This window comes from Sinocyclocheilus grahami, unplaced genomic scaffold (genome assembly GCF_001515645.1).
Source record: "Sinocyclocheilus grahami isolate Dianchi unplaced genomic scaffold, SAMN03320097.WGS_v1.1 scaffold682.1, whole genome shotgun sequence".
Lineage (NCBI taxonomy): Eukaryota > Metazoa > Chordata > Actinopteri > Cypriniformes > Cyprinidae > Sinocyclocheilus > Sinocyclocheilus grahami.
This window is the reverse complement of record NW_015505861.1, coordinates 813,485-826,044: the sequence shown is the minus strand read 5'-3', so window position 1 is coordinate 826,044 and position 12,560 is coordinate 813,485. Positions and strand designations below refer to the sequence as shown.

The window sequence follows — 12,560 nt, the reverse complement described above, 5'->3', positions numbered from 1 at the left end:
TATATATATACATATATATATATATATATATATATATATATATATATATATAAATTTTGTCTCACACCACCAGTTCCTCCAGAAGTGTTTTTAAAGGCACCTAAAGAAAAGCATTGTTATGTGAATCATTTGTTCTCTTTTAGGTAAAGAAAGCTTTCTTTGCCTTGGTTGCTAATGGAGTTCGAGCTGCGCCATTATGGGAAACCAAAAAGCAAAGCTTTGTGGGTAAGCAATGACACGTGCACACACACTCATACACATGCTCTCACCTGCATTTCAGTCATTCTTTTCACTGGAGTTGTCTTTTATAGGTCATATAGGACATTATTTGTTCACTTGTAACATAATTGGACATGCTTCGGTTAGCTTGCTAACAATAACATGTACCAAATTGGTTGAAATTCATTGCTGCCTGTTTCCTGTCTGAATTGTTTTGAATTGTAGATATTGATAAACTGACCTAGATGGAATCTGCTGATGTTTTTCTAATTTTCTGTGCTGATATTTTACACGAAAGCATGAAAGAAAATGTTAACATGGTCAAATGTGTTAAATGATCTGAGAGCTCTTGTTGGTAAATGAACAGCAATGTATTATAGCAAATGCACAAAGGACATTGGATGCATATTCTGCAAAATCTGCGTGCACTGTTTCTCTGTGAGCCTAGATATGAGTCATATCTAATGATATGTTTTCTCAATAGGAATGTTAACCATCACAGACTTCATCATCATCCTGCACAGATACTACAAATCGCCGCTGGTAAGGATTCAGACATCACAGAAACTCAAATACAACCAAAGTTTTGCTGGTCAGTGTCATTTTGCTCAGTGCTGGTTTGTGGTTAATGGCTGTTCATGTGGGTTTGGCCGGAAATTACCTTCAAAAGTGGCTTCAAAAATTATTTTCAGCTTGTAGACCTTGCATGTAATCACTTAATGAATGTTCACCAAAGAGGAAGGATATTTGTCCATTTTAAAATTGTAAGTAATTTTTTGTGTTATATGCCTCAGGTGCAAATATACGAGCTGGAGGAGCATAAGATTGAGACCTGGAGAGGTAAATATTTTCAGCGTTTTCACTTCATCGCTGCTTACACTAATTTGCATTTATATAGATTTGTAATTATTCACTGAACACATTTTTGTACACCCAATGGGCCTCATTCATGAAACACGAGCAGAACGAATTTTTGTGTAAATCGTTCGTAAAGCCGTTCTGACGTAAACTTTCGAATTCATGAAAATGTTCGTATTTTCAAAATGTTAGTTGGTAGGAAAGAAATGTACACCTGCTCCACGTGTAAATGGTGCGTAAAACGATCTTCTGTGTTCAATTTGGCAAACTGATGACACTGAATTTGATGCACTGCCATTATAATATTTTACAAGTTTGTTTGCTCCGTTTTTTTTTTTTTTTTTTTTTTTAGCTGAGAATTGATAAACTGTTTAGCTTTGGGTAAAACGCAGCACTTGTCACTCTCACTTTTTACCCAGCCGTCCAATCAATGGAGGAGGGGCGGGACAAATCCTACACCAACCAATCATCCTACTTGTACAACAACTGAACAACAATAGAGAAGTTAATATTGCTGGTTACTGCATTTGTATATTCAGTAATATTCTGCAAAATGAGATACTAGTAATACGTGGATATTTCAAATCATAGCAACCAAAGCGTCTCTCAGCTAGAAAAACGCTGTGCCACCAAAGCGTTCTCTAGCACCACCAGCTGGCCATTTTAAGCTAGCTAAAAACGCTTTTGTGGACACACGTTATTGAATATTTATTGTTAGGCATTTGGCCTATTAGTGTTTTTTGCATTTATGCAATATACTATAGCCAAACCTGAGAAAGTAGACCAGAATATTACACTGCATTCCTGGACACGCAATTTACGTAGCTGTAATTCATAGGCGGGGATTATGCTAATTGTGCCTATTTACGAATAATTGGAATTCATTAACATACACAGGTTTAACTATCAAATCTGATGAGTAATAAGTGCTTGTGAATTCGGAGGCGAGTTTTCGGGAAGGTCTGTTTTACGCGCAAATTACTCAGACTCCTATATTTAGGAATGTTTCATGAACGAGGCCCAATATGCGGATATATATTTACGCACACCCATGTCTGGAATTTTCTGCTTTTATATTCCATGGAAAAAAGTAAAAATTTGGAAAGAAATTAGTAAATAATGGCAGACGTTTCATTTAAAGTGCTTTGACCCTTTTTGATTTCTGCTTATACCAACAGAACTTTACTTGCAAGAAACGTTTAAACCCTTAGTCAACATATCTCCAGATGCAAGGTGAGACTTTAGGTCATATTTTTGTAGACTGTGTTTTATCATTTTCATTGCATGATGCTTAATCCTCTCTTTGGTTTATAAGAACATTATCTCGAAATTATTTTGAAACAAATTGAGCAATTAATTCAGATTCACATTTGTGACATTATCTGCTCAGCAGAGCTACAAATGTTTGGTTTCTTGTAACTCTTTGCTATTTTTTTCCAGTATATTTGATGCTGTTTACTCACTCATCAAAAATAAGATCCATCGTTTGCCAGTGATCGATCCAGTCACAGGAAACGCCCTCTATATCCTCACACACAAGAGAATTCTCAAGTTTCTGCAGCTCTTTGTGAGTATATCGCTTCCTTTTAGCTTACTGATCTTTTATACTATCATACTTTTAGAAATGGTAGTTGTTGTGAACAAAACAAACTAGTGAAAGGTTTCAGAAGAGTAATAATCATCCTGAGTTATGTAGTGTCATGTGCACAGTGATGGTTTTTGGTCTTGTAGGTGTGTGAGATGCCTAAACCAGCCTTCATGAGGCAGACTCTGGAGGAGCTGGGCATCGGCACATATAGCAACATTGCTTTCATTCACCCAGATACACCCATTATTAAAGCACTGGGCATGTTTGTGGAGAGGAGAGTGTCTGCCCTGCCAGTGGTGGATGTTACAGGTAGCTACACATATTGCTAACCTTGCTGTCAGTTCATATACTTCAATTATTCTCCTGTCAAGCCCTTTTTAGGAACAAAATTTCATTGTACATGTCTTTCTAAGTCAAATTTCTCATATGTGCTTTCCATATTTTTCCTCCCCAAGGAAAGGTTGTAGACATTTACTCCAAATTTGATGTCATTGTAAGTTGTTCCTTTAATATACTATTTCAAGTTAAAGAATACCTTCACAGCTTTTTATCACACATTTGTTGTGAGGTGTAAATATATAAGGTTCCCATGGAGATTGAAATTGTGTTTTCCATGGTCATGATCATGGACATTAGTAAAATATTTCTACAGTGAATATTTTTTTTAGTTCTCTATTCTGAAATATCTCATCAGTTAGATTTTGCACTTTGAGTGCTTGTGTCTGCGTTTTCTAATTTATACACAAATACACTACCATTCAAAAGTTCAGGGTCAGTAAGTTTTTTTTTAAGTTTTTTTATTGAAATCTCTTCTGCTCACCAAGTCTGCATTTATTTGATCAAAAATACAGCAATAACAGCAATATTGTGAAATAGTTTTACAATCTAATATAACTGTTTTCTATTTGAATATATTTTAAAATGTAATTCATTCCTGTGATGCAAAGCTGAATTTTCAGCATCAGTCTCCAGTCTTCAGTGTCACATGATCTTCAGAAATCATTCTAATATGCTGATTTCCTGCTCAACAAACATTTCTTCTTATTATAGTCAATGTTGAAAACAGTTATGTTGCCTAATATTTTTGTGGCTGCATCCGTGACACATTTTTTCAGGATTCTTTGATGAATAAAAAGTTCAAGAGAAGAAATCTTTTGTAATATAGAATGTTTTTACTCTCACTTTTGATCAATTTAATGAGTCCATACTGAATTAAAGTATTCATTTCTTTATTAAATAAAATAAACAACTTACTGACCCCAAACGTTTAAATAGTAGTTATTGGACCTTATTCATGAAACACTTGTAAATAGTTTATAAATGCATTCATATGTCCCTTCAAATCCTTTTGTATCCATTGAATTAAATGTATCAACTTATTCTTGTCATGAATAAGACCCACTGCAACTATGTTCAGACAAACTGGATCAAATATGTAAGTGTCATGCAATAAGCATCACATGCAAAACTCATCATTTGTCTTTAAATGTTTATTAATAGGATTAATTATAAATGGCCTGTGTTATGATGACTAGTGATGATTAGTTGTGCCGTGTATATTTTGGCTGACTCTGGAGGTTGCTGTAGCGTGGCTCTGTTCATTAGTGTTGTGGGTGTGTGTAGAACCTGGCAGCTGAGAAGACCTACAATAACCTGGACATCACCGTGACTCAGGCTCTGCTGCATCGCTCACAGTACTTCGAGGGCGTTATGAAGTGTTATCGACACGAGACCCTGGATACTATAGTGGACAGGATCGTCAAAGCTGAGGTGAGATTTACTCACAGCAGTTTACATTGAGCAAACGCCACCGACAGGAATTACATCGATAACACAGCCACTAGAAGTCCCACCCTAAACAGACAATTTAGACACTTAATTTTTACATATTGAAGAATTGGTCACACTTTATTTTAAGGTCCAATTCTCACTATTAACTAACTATTTACTATGACCTCAATAAATTCTTATAATTGCTGCTTATTATTAGTTAGTTTCAATTCAGTTACACTTTATTGTTGGAATCTCTTCAAAAATTGTTGCATCTCACAGCACAACAGTACAATAGATAGACACAACTTAATACAAAAACAACAACAATATTAATACATAAAAGTGTAGTGTTTTCTATTTTTCAGAGTCTAGAGGCCTACTTAGACCCCCAATTCTGATTTATTAATTTTACAGACTGATGAAGGATTTATGTAATCTGTTCAATCTGGCATATGCAACTCTAAGCCTTCTGTTTGATGGCAAATGAATATTTAGTTGTTAAGGTAGTTGTTAAGTTTAGGTATGGGGTGGATTAAGGGATCTAAAATATGGTCATGCACAATAAGACATTAATATGTGCTTTATAAGTACTAATAAACAGCCAATATGCTAGTAATATGCATGCTAGTTAATAGTGAGAATTGGGCCTTAAAATAAAGTGTTACTTAAGAATTATTTAAGTACTTTACCAACATTTCTGCTTTTAAACCCTGCAGTACACTTTAAATCATTTTTTGTTTCTTTTTCACGATTCAGTAGTATTTTCTGTTGTAATCGACAGTATGCCGCAGATAGACAGTACAATGCAAAATATTTAGTAAAATACTCCATTAAATGCACAAAGCTCAAAGATCAATATGAAATGATTTTCAGTTCAGTGATTTTGACTGCTCAAAGTCCATTCACAAAGAACATGTTTTTACCTTCAATTGCGCTGCTTTTCAATCTGTTTGTGTGTGTGTGTGTGTGTGTGTGTGTGTGTGTGTGTCCTGCAGGTGCACAGGCTGGTAGTGGTGGATGATAACTCCAGCATCGAGGGCATCATCTCTCTTTCTGACATCCTGCAGGCGCTGGTTCTCACCCCCGCAGGTATAGACGCACAGAATTCCTAAATCAACCCTCCATTTCACTTTCCTTCTCCCTCTCCACTCTTCCCCGGACCCAATCTCCTCTCCCTGGACATCCAGCACTCGAGTGTCCCTCTCTGACCCCCTGAGCACAGGTACGGTCACACAGGCTGGATTCTGATCGGCTCATTATGATTGTGCTGAATGAAGCTGGATGTAGGTGTGTATTCCAGTAATGCATATCATGATGGCATCATTGCAAGTGTTTGATTGGTACTGATAACACAGACAGCTCATACATTACTGCAAGTTGACCTGACAGACTGTCAATGGCAAAAAAATCAATATGAGACCGAAATAGCTGTCTGGTTGAATAGTGATTGAAATACAGCATGTGCTCTCAGCGCCCTTTATGAAGCCTGCTGGGAAAAACTGCATGAAACACGCCGCATCTCCCACGTGCTGCTCAGCATGCTGTCCTTAATGTCTCGAGCTGCTATAAGCAACACTCTTGTGAAGGCAAAAATAAGAAATGTCTTTTAATGTTTTTGTAACAGGCATTCCACGGTCGGAAATATTTTTGGCAAAAACTTGGAAAGGGAGTTTTTAAGAATTGTGATTCCCAGGCCAGGAGAGGTTATGGAAATCATATGTCAAGGAAATGAAAATCTTAATAAAATATTTAAAAGCCACAGAAAATCATAGAAATTAAAAAATCTTGAAGTCACCAAAAAGTCATGCAAATTATAATAAGTCACTGAAAATTCATGGAAATTAATACAACTGTAAAAAAAAATCACAGGAAAGTCTTGAAAACCAGTACTAATGGAAGAAGTCACAGAAAATTCATGCAAATTAATAAAATTGTAAAAAGTCATGGAAAGTCATGGTGATGAATACAATCACGAAAATCGTCAAAAGTCACCAAAGATTCATGGTAATTAAGTAAAATTGTAAAAAGTAACAGGAAAGTCCTGGAAATCAATACTTGGGTAAATAGTCACAGAGAATTCATGAAAATAATTACAATTATAAAAAAATGACAGGAAAGTCCTGGAAATCAATACTATCGTAAAAAGCTGCAGAAATATTATGGAAATAAACACAATTGAAAAAAGTCAAGGACATTAATAAACTCTTAAGTCATAGGTCAGTCATGCACTGCAAAAATGCTTTTCTTTCTTTGCTTTTGTTTTTTTTGTCTTGTTTTCAGCCAAAATATCGAAAAATTCTTAAATCAAGAAGCATTTTCTAGACAAGTACAAATTGTTGTCTTGTTTTCAGAAAAAACAAGTCAAATTTAAGTGTTTTTGCTTAGAACAAGCAAAATAATCTGCCAGTGGGGTAAGCAAAATAATCTTCAAACCGAAAACAATATTATTTTGCTTACCCCATTGGCAGATTATTTTGCTTGTTCTAAGCAAAAACTCACTTAATTTTGACTTGTTTTTTCGTAATTTTGACTTGTCTAGAAAATGCTTCTTGATTTAAGAATTTTTAGATTATACTTATGGAAACAAGACAAAAAATCGTAAGTAAGAAAAGCTTTTTTTGCCATGAAATGTATTATTGAATGTACATTTTTCTAGTTTCCTTCAGCTCTAAAATATTTAATTGGGATTAAAATGAGCTAATTCACTAAAATTCTAAACCAAATATTTTCCTGTAATTATGAAAAATTTAAATTACATCCGTTATTTTTTTTATACATCCGTATAAAAAAATAATTTGTAGAAACCCTGTTGTAACCAGTTCATTTGTGTTCTGCTTAGTGATTTGTCTGCACTTACAGATTTGTTGTGGAGAGGTTCAACATCCGAGTCTCTTTTTAAAACTCTTCCTGTGATTTTGTCAAAAAAAGTGTGTGGTATTAAACGAGCGCTGATTGACAGATTTGCTTCATGAACTGAATTTCACATCATTTGGCCCACAGGAGGACGCAGGAGGGACAGTGTGACCGAATGACAAGACAATATTTTGGAGGTAAAACAGAAACACAAGAAATTCAGAGAACCAAAAAGGTCCCATCGGCATTCCTGACGGGATACGGAGAAGAGGACAGCTGGACGTTTTTGGGGGAATTGTGCGGGGCTGAATGAAACTGTGTGAATCTGCAGCTGAAGGAACGGACATGCGATCATAACGCACGTGGTGTTGGACATGTTTATGGTGGGCCAGCTGTGAGAATCTGCCGCTATACTGTACACTGCTTTAGATGCTGGGCATGTTTGTCTGCTGGTCTGACAGCACTAAATCAGGCACAGGTAGGAAGTCTCCTTTTGTGTTCTAGCTGGGTCTGCATTATATCATCAGGCACTGTAATCCACTCTTGGGTGAGCGTCTGAAGTGGAAATTTGAGAGTTGATTGTAGAGGTTAGCAGAGATCCAAAGATGTGCTTGTAGTGCAAAAGCAGGTTCTTGATTCTTCAGCAATAAGTTGCTGTCGGTTCCAAGAACCTGCTGGACTCTGTAGACATCTGACCTTTTTTTTTCTCACTTTCTTGAAAATTCTTCGAAGTCGCATTTCATCCCAAACTGAAAAGAAAAAATATATGACAGAAAATGGAGCATAAAACAAAATAATGTGATTATTTGTTATTATTTAATGACAATTAATCACACTTCCCTGCAGTTTTTATTATTGCAATACAAAAACATAATTATTTATTATTATTATTTATATATTATAGAAACAATAAAACATGTATATATTAAAGTATTTGTTCTATTACCTGTAATTTACGCAGAATTAAAAAAAAGAAAAAGAATAAATAATGACCAACTAATGAGAATCACTTCTGAAAATAACTACATTAATAATTTAATATTACATAGTTGTCATGAAAATAATGTTGTAATTATTTTCAGAAGTGATTCTCATTATTTGATCTTTTTTTTTTTTTTTTACTATCATTCTTTTTCTGCTTAAATTACAGGTAATAGAACAAATAATATAATATATACGTGTCTTATTAATAAATAAACAGCTAAATACAGATAATGATGAATGATGTTTTGTATTGCAATATCTAAAATTGCAGGGAAATGTGCTTACTTGTCATGAAAATAATGTAACAAGCAAAAAACAAATCTACGGGGTAATATATATGATATGACCCAGACACATTCTTGACAAGTTTAATGAGATTTATCCGAATATTATTGATTTTTCCTGTTAACACTGGGCTATTAATCCAAAATGTCTACTGAATATGAATTGTTTCTTCATCCTATTAGTTGTCAGTGGAAAAATGAATGTACTACCACACTGCATACGCACTGACGGTCATGGACTGTATTTTTACTGGAACAAAGAATGTTATGAAAAGTGACTATATATACAGAGCCTTATTTTTCTATTATGACTGTCTGTAGTGTTTGGCTGTGTGGGAAAGCCGTGTGCACTTACCTGTCTTGTGCATTAAAAGAGCATGAATGTCAAAGCTTGCAGTTGCAAAAATGGCCACGCATCTTTGCACCCCAGTGATATGCTGAGCTACTGTAAATACAACATGCCATGTAATGGGTTCATAACTGATAAATCATGTATTGTTTGATTGCATTTTTTCATTGTAACCGCTGTCGGTGAAAGTTAAAACCGTTAGTTCTGGAGAGAAAGAAATGTACATTTTTGTACACGGAAATGACACTATATTTTATTTTTTATGTGGTTGAGCTAAAATATATTGATAATGCATTCATATTTGTCTGAGATTTGTTTCGTTGTGTACACCTTCCTGTCACTATGTTTGAAGCTACCATATGGCTAAATTTGGTGGCTTGTTTTTGAACACAGGAGAGCATCACTTTAAATTAGGGTAGGCCTACTTAAAAATAACAAGGAGATATAAATTTAATTGTAGTTATTACATTTTATTCTATCTGTATTTTTCAGCGACTCTTTCTGCACACTACGTTGTTACGTCTGTAGGTGGCGACAAGTGAGCGTCTGTCAGTGAATCATTCACTCAACCGATTCGTTCAAAAACAATGACTCATTCAAGGACCAAACATCACTACTGTGTATTGCTTTGGACAGATTAATTCTGCTCTGGCCGGATGTCTATAAAATGTAAGATGCTCAATATTACTATTGAACTGTTTTTTTTTATCAGCAATATCACTAACAATTGCGTTTTTATTCATATGCCAGATACGCTGCTGTTACGTAAAACTGCGACTTGACGAAAAGACAGTAAAGAATAGAAACCGTTTTTCTTGCTCTGTATTCTTGTATTTTATTTAGTTTGATAAACACCATAGCAAATGCAAATCTGAACGGCTGTATGAAAACAAGTGGATACTAGGCTACGTTTCCTCTCCGTGATATGAATGGCGAAACGCCCCATGAAGCATGATATGCTCGCTGATGCTGTTAATTTGAGTGTTAGTAATCTTACAGTTTATATTTGACACAGCAGTGGACAGTATTTTGTTTTTTTTTTGGGATGTCCACTAGGGGACACTGTCCTCAGCTGTTTGACCTTCTCATGCCACAGTCTCTAATCACATATGTAAAGTTATTATTAGAGAATGATGAATATTTCATTTAGTAGTTTGTTAGCTTAATACATTAATTTAAATCTTTAAGCGCTTTAAGAAATATCTGCTTTTTTAAGCCTAAAAAAGTGGTTCTCAATTTTTTTTCTCAGCTGTGTTTTGGACATTGAGTAGTGAACCAGCACCAAACACAGTGGCTTACAAAGAAACAAAATGTGCACATATGAATACATGTCAGTCTTTACTATATGACCGCAAACTGCAGGCCCAACAATATGCAGAGTTATTAATATGACATGAATCTCAATGGTTCTGTGCTCTCAGCAGCCTGTAATTCACTTTGCAAAACAATCAGCACAAACCATGTTTATATCCCGGCTGCAAGTGAACCTGTATTTAATGTAGTCTGGCTTGTATTTTTATTTTATTTTTACTAGGTTTTCATTGTTTCATATCACGCAAACCATGTTTGTGATCTACCTATAATTTGGCAAGTGCCAAAACTGTTTAAATGCAGTTTAGAGCAAATGCACAATGATTGGTCAGTACATTTATATTTATATTAAGCATTTGGCAGAGAGTTTTATCAACAGAACCTTTTTTTTTTTATTAGATTCTCTGGGAATCAAACCTATGACCTTGACGTTGCTAGCACAGTGCTCTCTGAGTTGCAGGAACAATACCCGATATATAAAGTTGTAATATTCCATGATAGTAACAGTTATGACCTGTTCACCATATGATTATTACCTGATTTTCTAGAGGCACAATGCCACTTTCGCATAATAAAATACTAATTTACATAATAACATTTTAATGAAATTGTGTGACCTTAAAGTGGATAATTAACCCCCCCCAAAATAATCATACATATAATTTACTCACCCATATTTTGAATATTAGAATGTTTCAATTGGTTTTGAACATAAAGTGAAAGTCAATGGGGTCCAAAACAATATTGGACCTTGGATAATTGATAATATTAGATAATACTGGTAACACTTTATTTTAAGGACCAATTCTAACTAGCTGCATATTAGCATGCATATGATATTACGAGCATGGTTATTAGTACTTATAAAGCACATATTTTGGATCCCTTAATCCACCCCATACCTAAACTTATATTAATAAGCAGCAACTTAGGAGTTTATTGAGGGAAAACTCTTAATTAATAGTGAATATATATTCCCTGTTATAGTGTTACCATAATATTTATATTAATACTCAAAAAATAAACCCTAAAAAAACTAAATTTGTTTTCAGAGAATATATCTTGAATTAAGAATGGAATCGAATTTTTTTAGTGCTGTCAAACGATTAATCGCGATTAATCGCATCCAAAATAAAAGTTTTTGTTTATGTAATATATGTGCGTGTACTGTGTGTATATTATGATGTATATATAAATACACACACATGCATGTATATATTTCAGAGAAATATGTTATTTTTATATATTAAATGTATTTATTTATAATATAAATTATATGCATATAAATATAGACAGGTAAATACATGTAAATATTTTCAAAACATATACTGTATGTTTGTGTATTTATATATACATAATAACTAATATACACAGAACACACATATATTATGCAAACAAAAACTTTTATTTTGGATGCGATTAATCGTTTGACAGCACTAATTTTTTTTAAACGTAACCTTTATTAAATTTTGACAGATGTTTACAGAAAATCTTATTAATCTAGTTTTGCCTCTCCAGTGAATTTAACGTGTTTTAATTATTTTTAATTTATTAATTTAATTAACTTAATTTATTTAGAAGATCCAAAAAATTATGAAAATGTTTTGCAGTAAAGTTTTTAAAAATCTAAGTGTATATACCCAAGACAATCACTTTCACTGAGCGGACAAAAGAAAATATTTTCTATATTTAATAATATTTTTTATTTATATTTTATAATTTCTATTCATATTTAATTACATTAATATTAATACTTACAATGGTTATATTAAAATTAATACTTATACTGTAAATATAGTCTCTGCTAAAGGGAATAGTGCACAGTAGTTAGTTTCAGTCTTTTATTTGCATTTAGTATTGATATCCCCTGCTGTCTGCGACCTTCCCAGACCTGCAACATAACAACCCGATCTCATGAAAGTGCGTATAAGGGCGTTTCTTCAACTAGGTGCACTTTTATCCTTGTGAAGTTGAATAAAAAAAACTTGTTCAAAAGTCACGTAACACAGTCTCATAAGTTTAAATAATTTGTCTAGTTTTAAGGTCTGTAAGAGGACAAACTTAGATTTCCAACCTGCAATGAACGAATGTCATTTCCACCACATCTCAATATTGACAATGAATTAACGTGAATGTAGAGATATTTATTAGAACAATTCTTAAACTCAACACACTCATTAAACTCAATTCACAAAGACATTAAACATAACCACACCTGTTTTTAGTGTAGTGCTGAGTTTGTTGTATAAAACTGATTTGTCTCAAAGATTAACGGTTACAGTGCATACTGTAAATAACTGACACGACTGATGGCAAGGCAAAAATATAAGCAATAAATGAT

General features: G+C 33.9%; 1 protein-coding gene and 1 long non-coding RNA gene across 4 annotated transcripts in view; both read left to right on the top strand.

Moving 5' to 3' along the window:
- LOC107559383 (5'-AMP-activated protein kinase subunit gamma-2-like) overlaps positions 1–8,176 on the top strand; it is a 54,941-nt gene extending 46,765 nt beyond the window's left edge. The window contains exons 11-15 of one of the 3 annotated variants that reach the window (XR_001605617.1): positions 2,871–2,974; positions 3,121–3,158; positions 4,289–4,435; positions 5,434–5,660; positions 7,439–8,176. Coding sequence is in view for 2 of the 3 variants with exons in the window: in XM_016243180.1 (XP_016098666.1) it covers positions 2,871–2,974; positions 3,121–3,158; positions 4,289–4,435; positions 5,434–5,527; positions 7,439–7,470 (415 nt within the window). In the remaining variant the exon portion in view is untranslated. The remainder of the gene's footprint in view (positions 1–2,870; positions 2,975–3,120; positions 3,159–4,288; positions 4,436–5,433; positions 5,661–7,438) is intronic. The other 2 variants (XM_016243180.1, XM_016243181.1) reach the window with 2 other exon arrangements.
- Positions 744–2,286, top strand: LOC107559384 (uncharacterized). The gene is made up of 3 exons (XR_001605618.1): positions 744–811; positions 1,014–1,059; positions 2,256–2,286. It is a non-coding gene; the product is annotated as an uncharacterized lncRNA (long non-coding RNA).
- Positions 8,177–12,560: the final 4,384 nt, after the last annotated feature.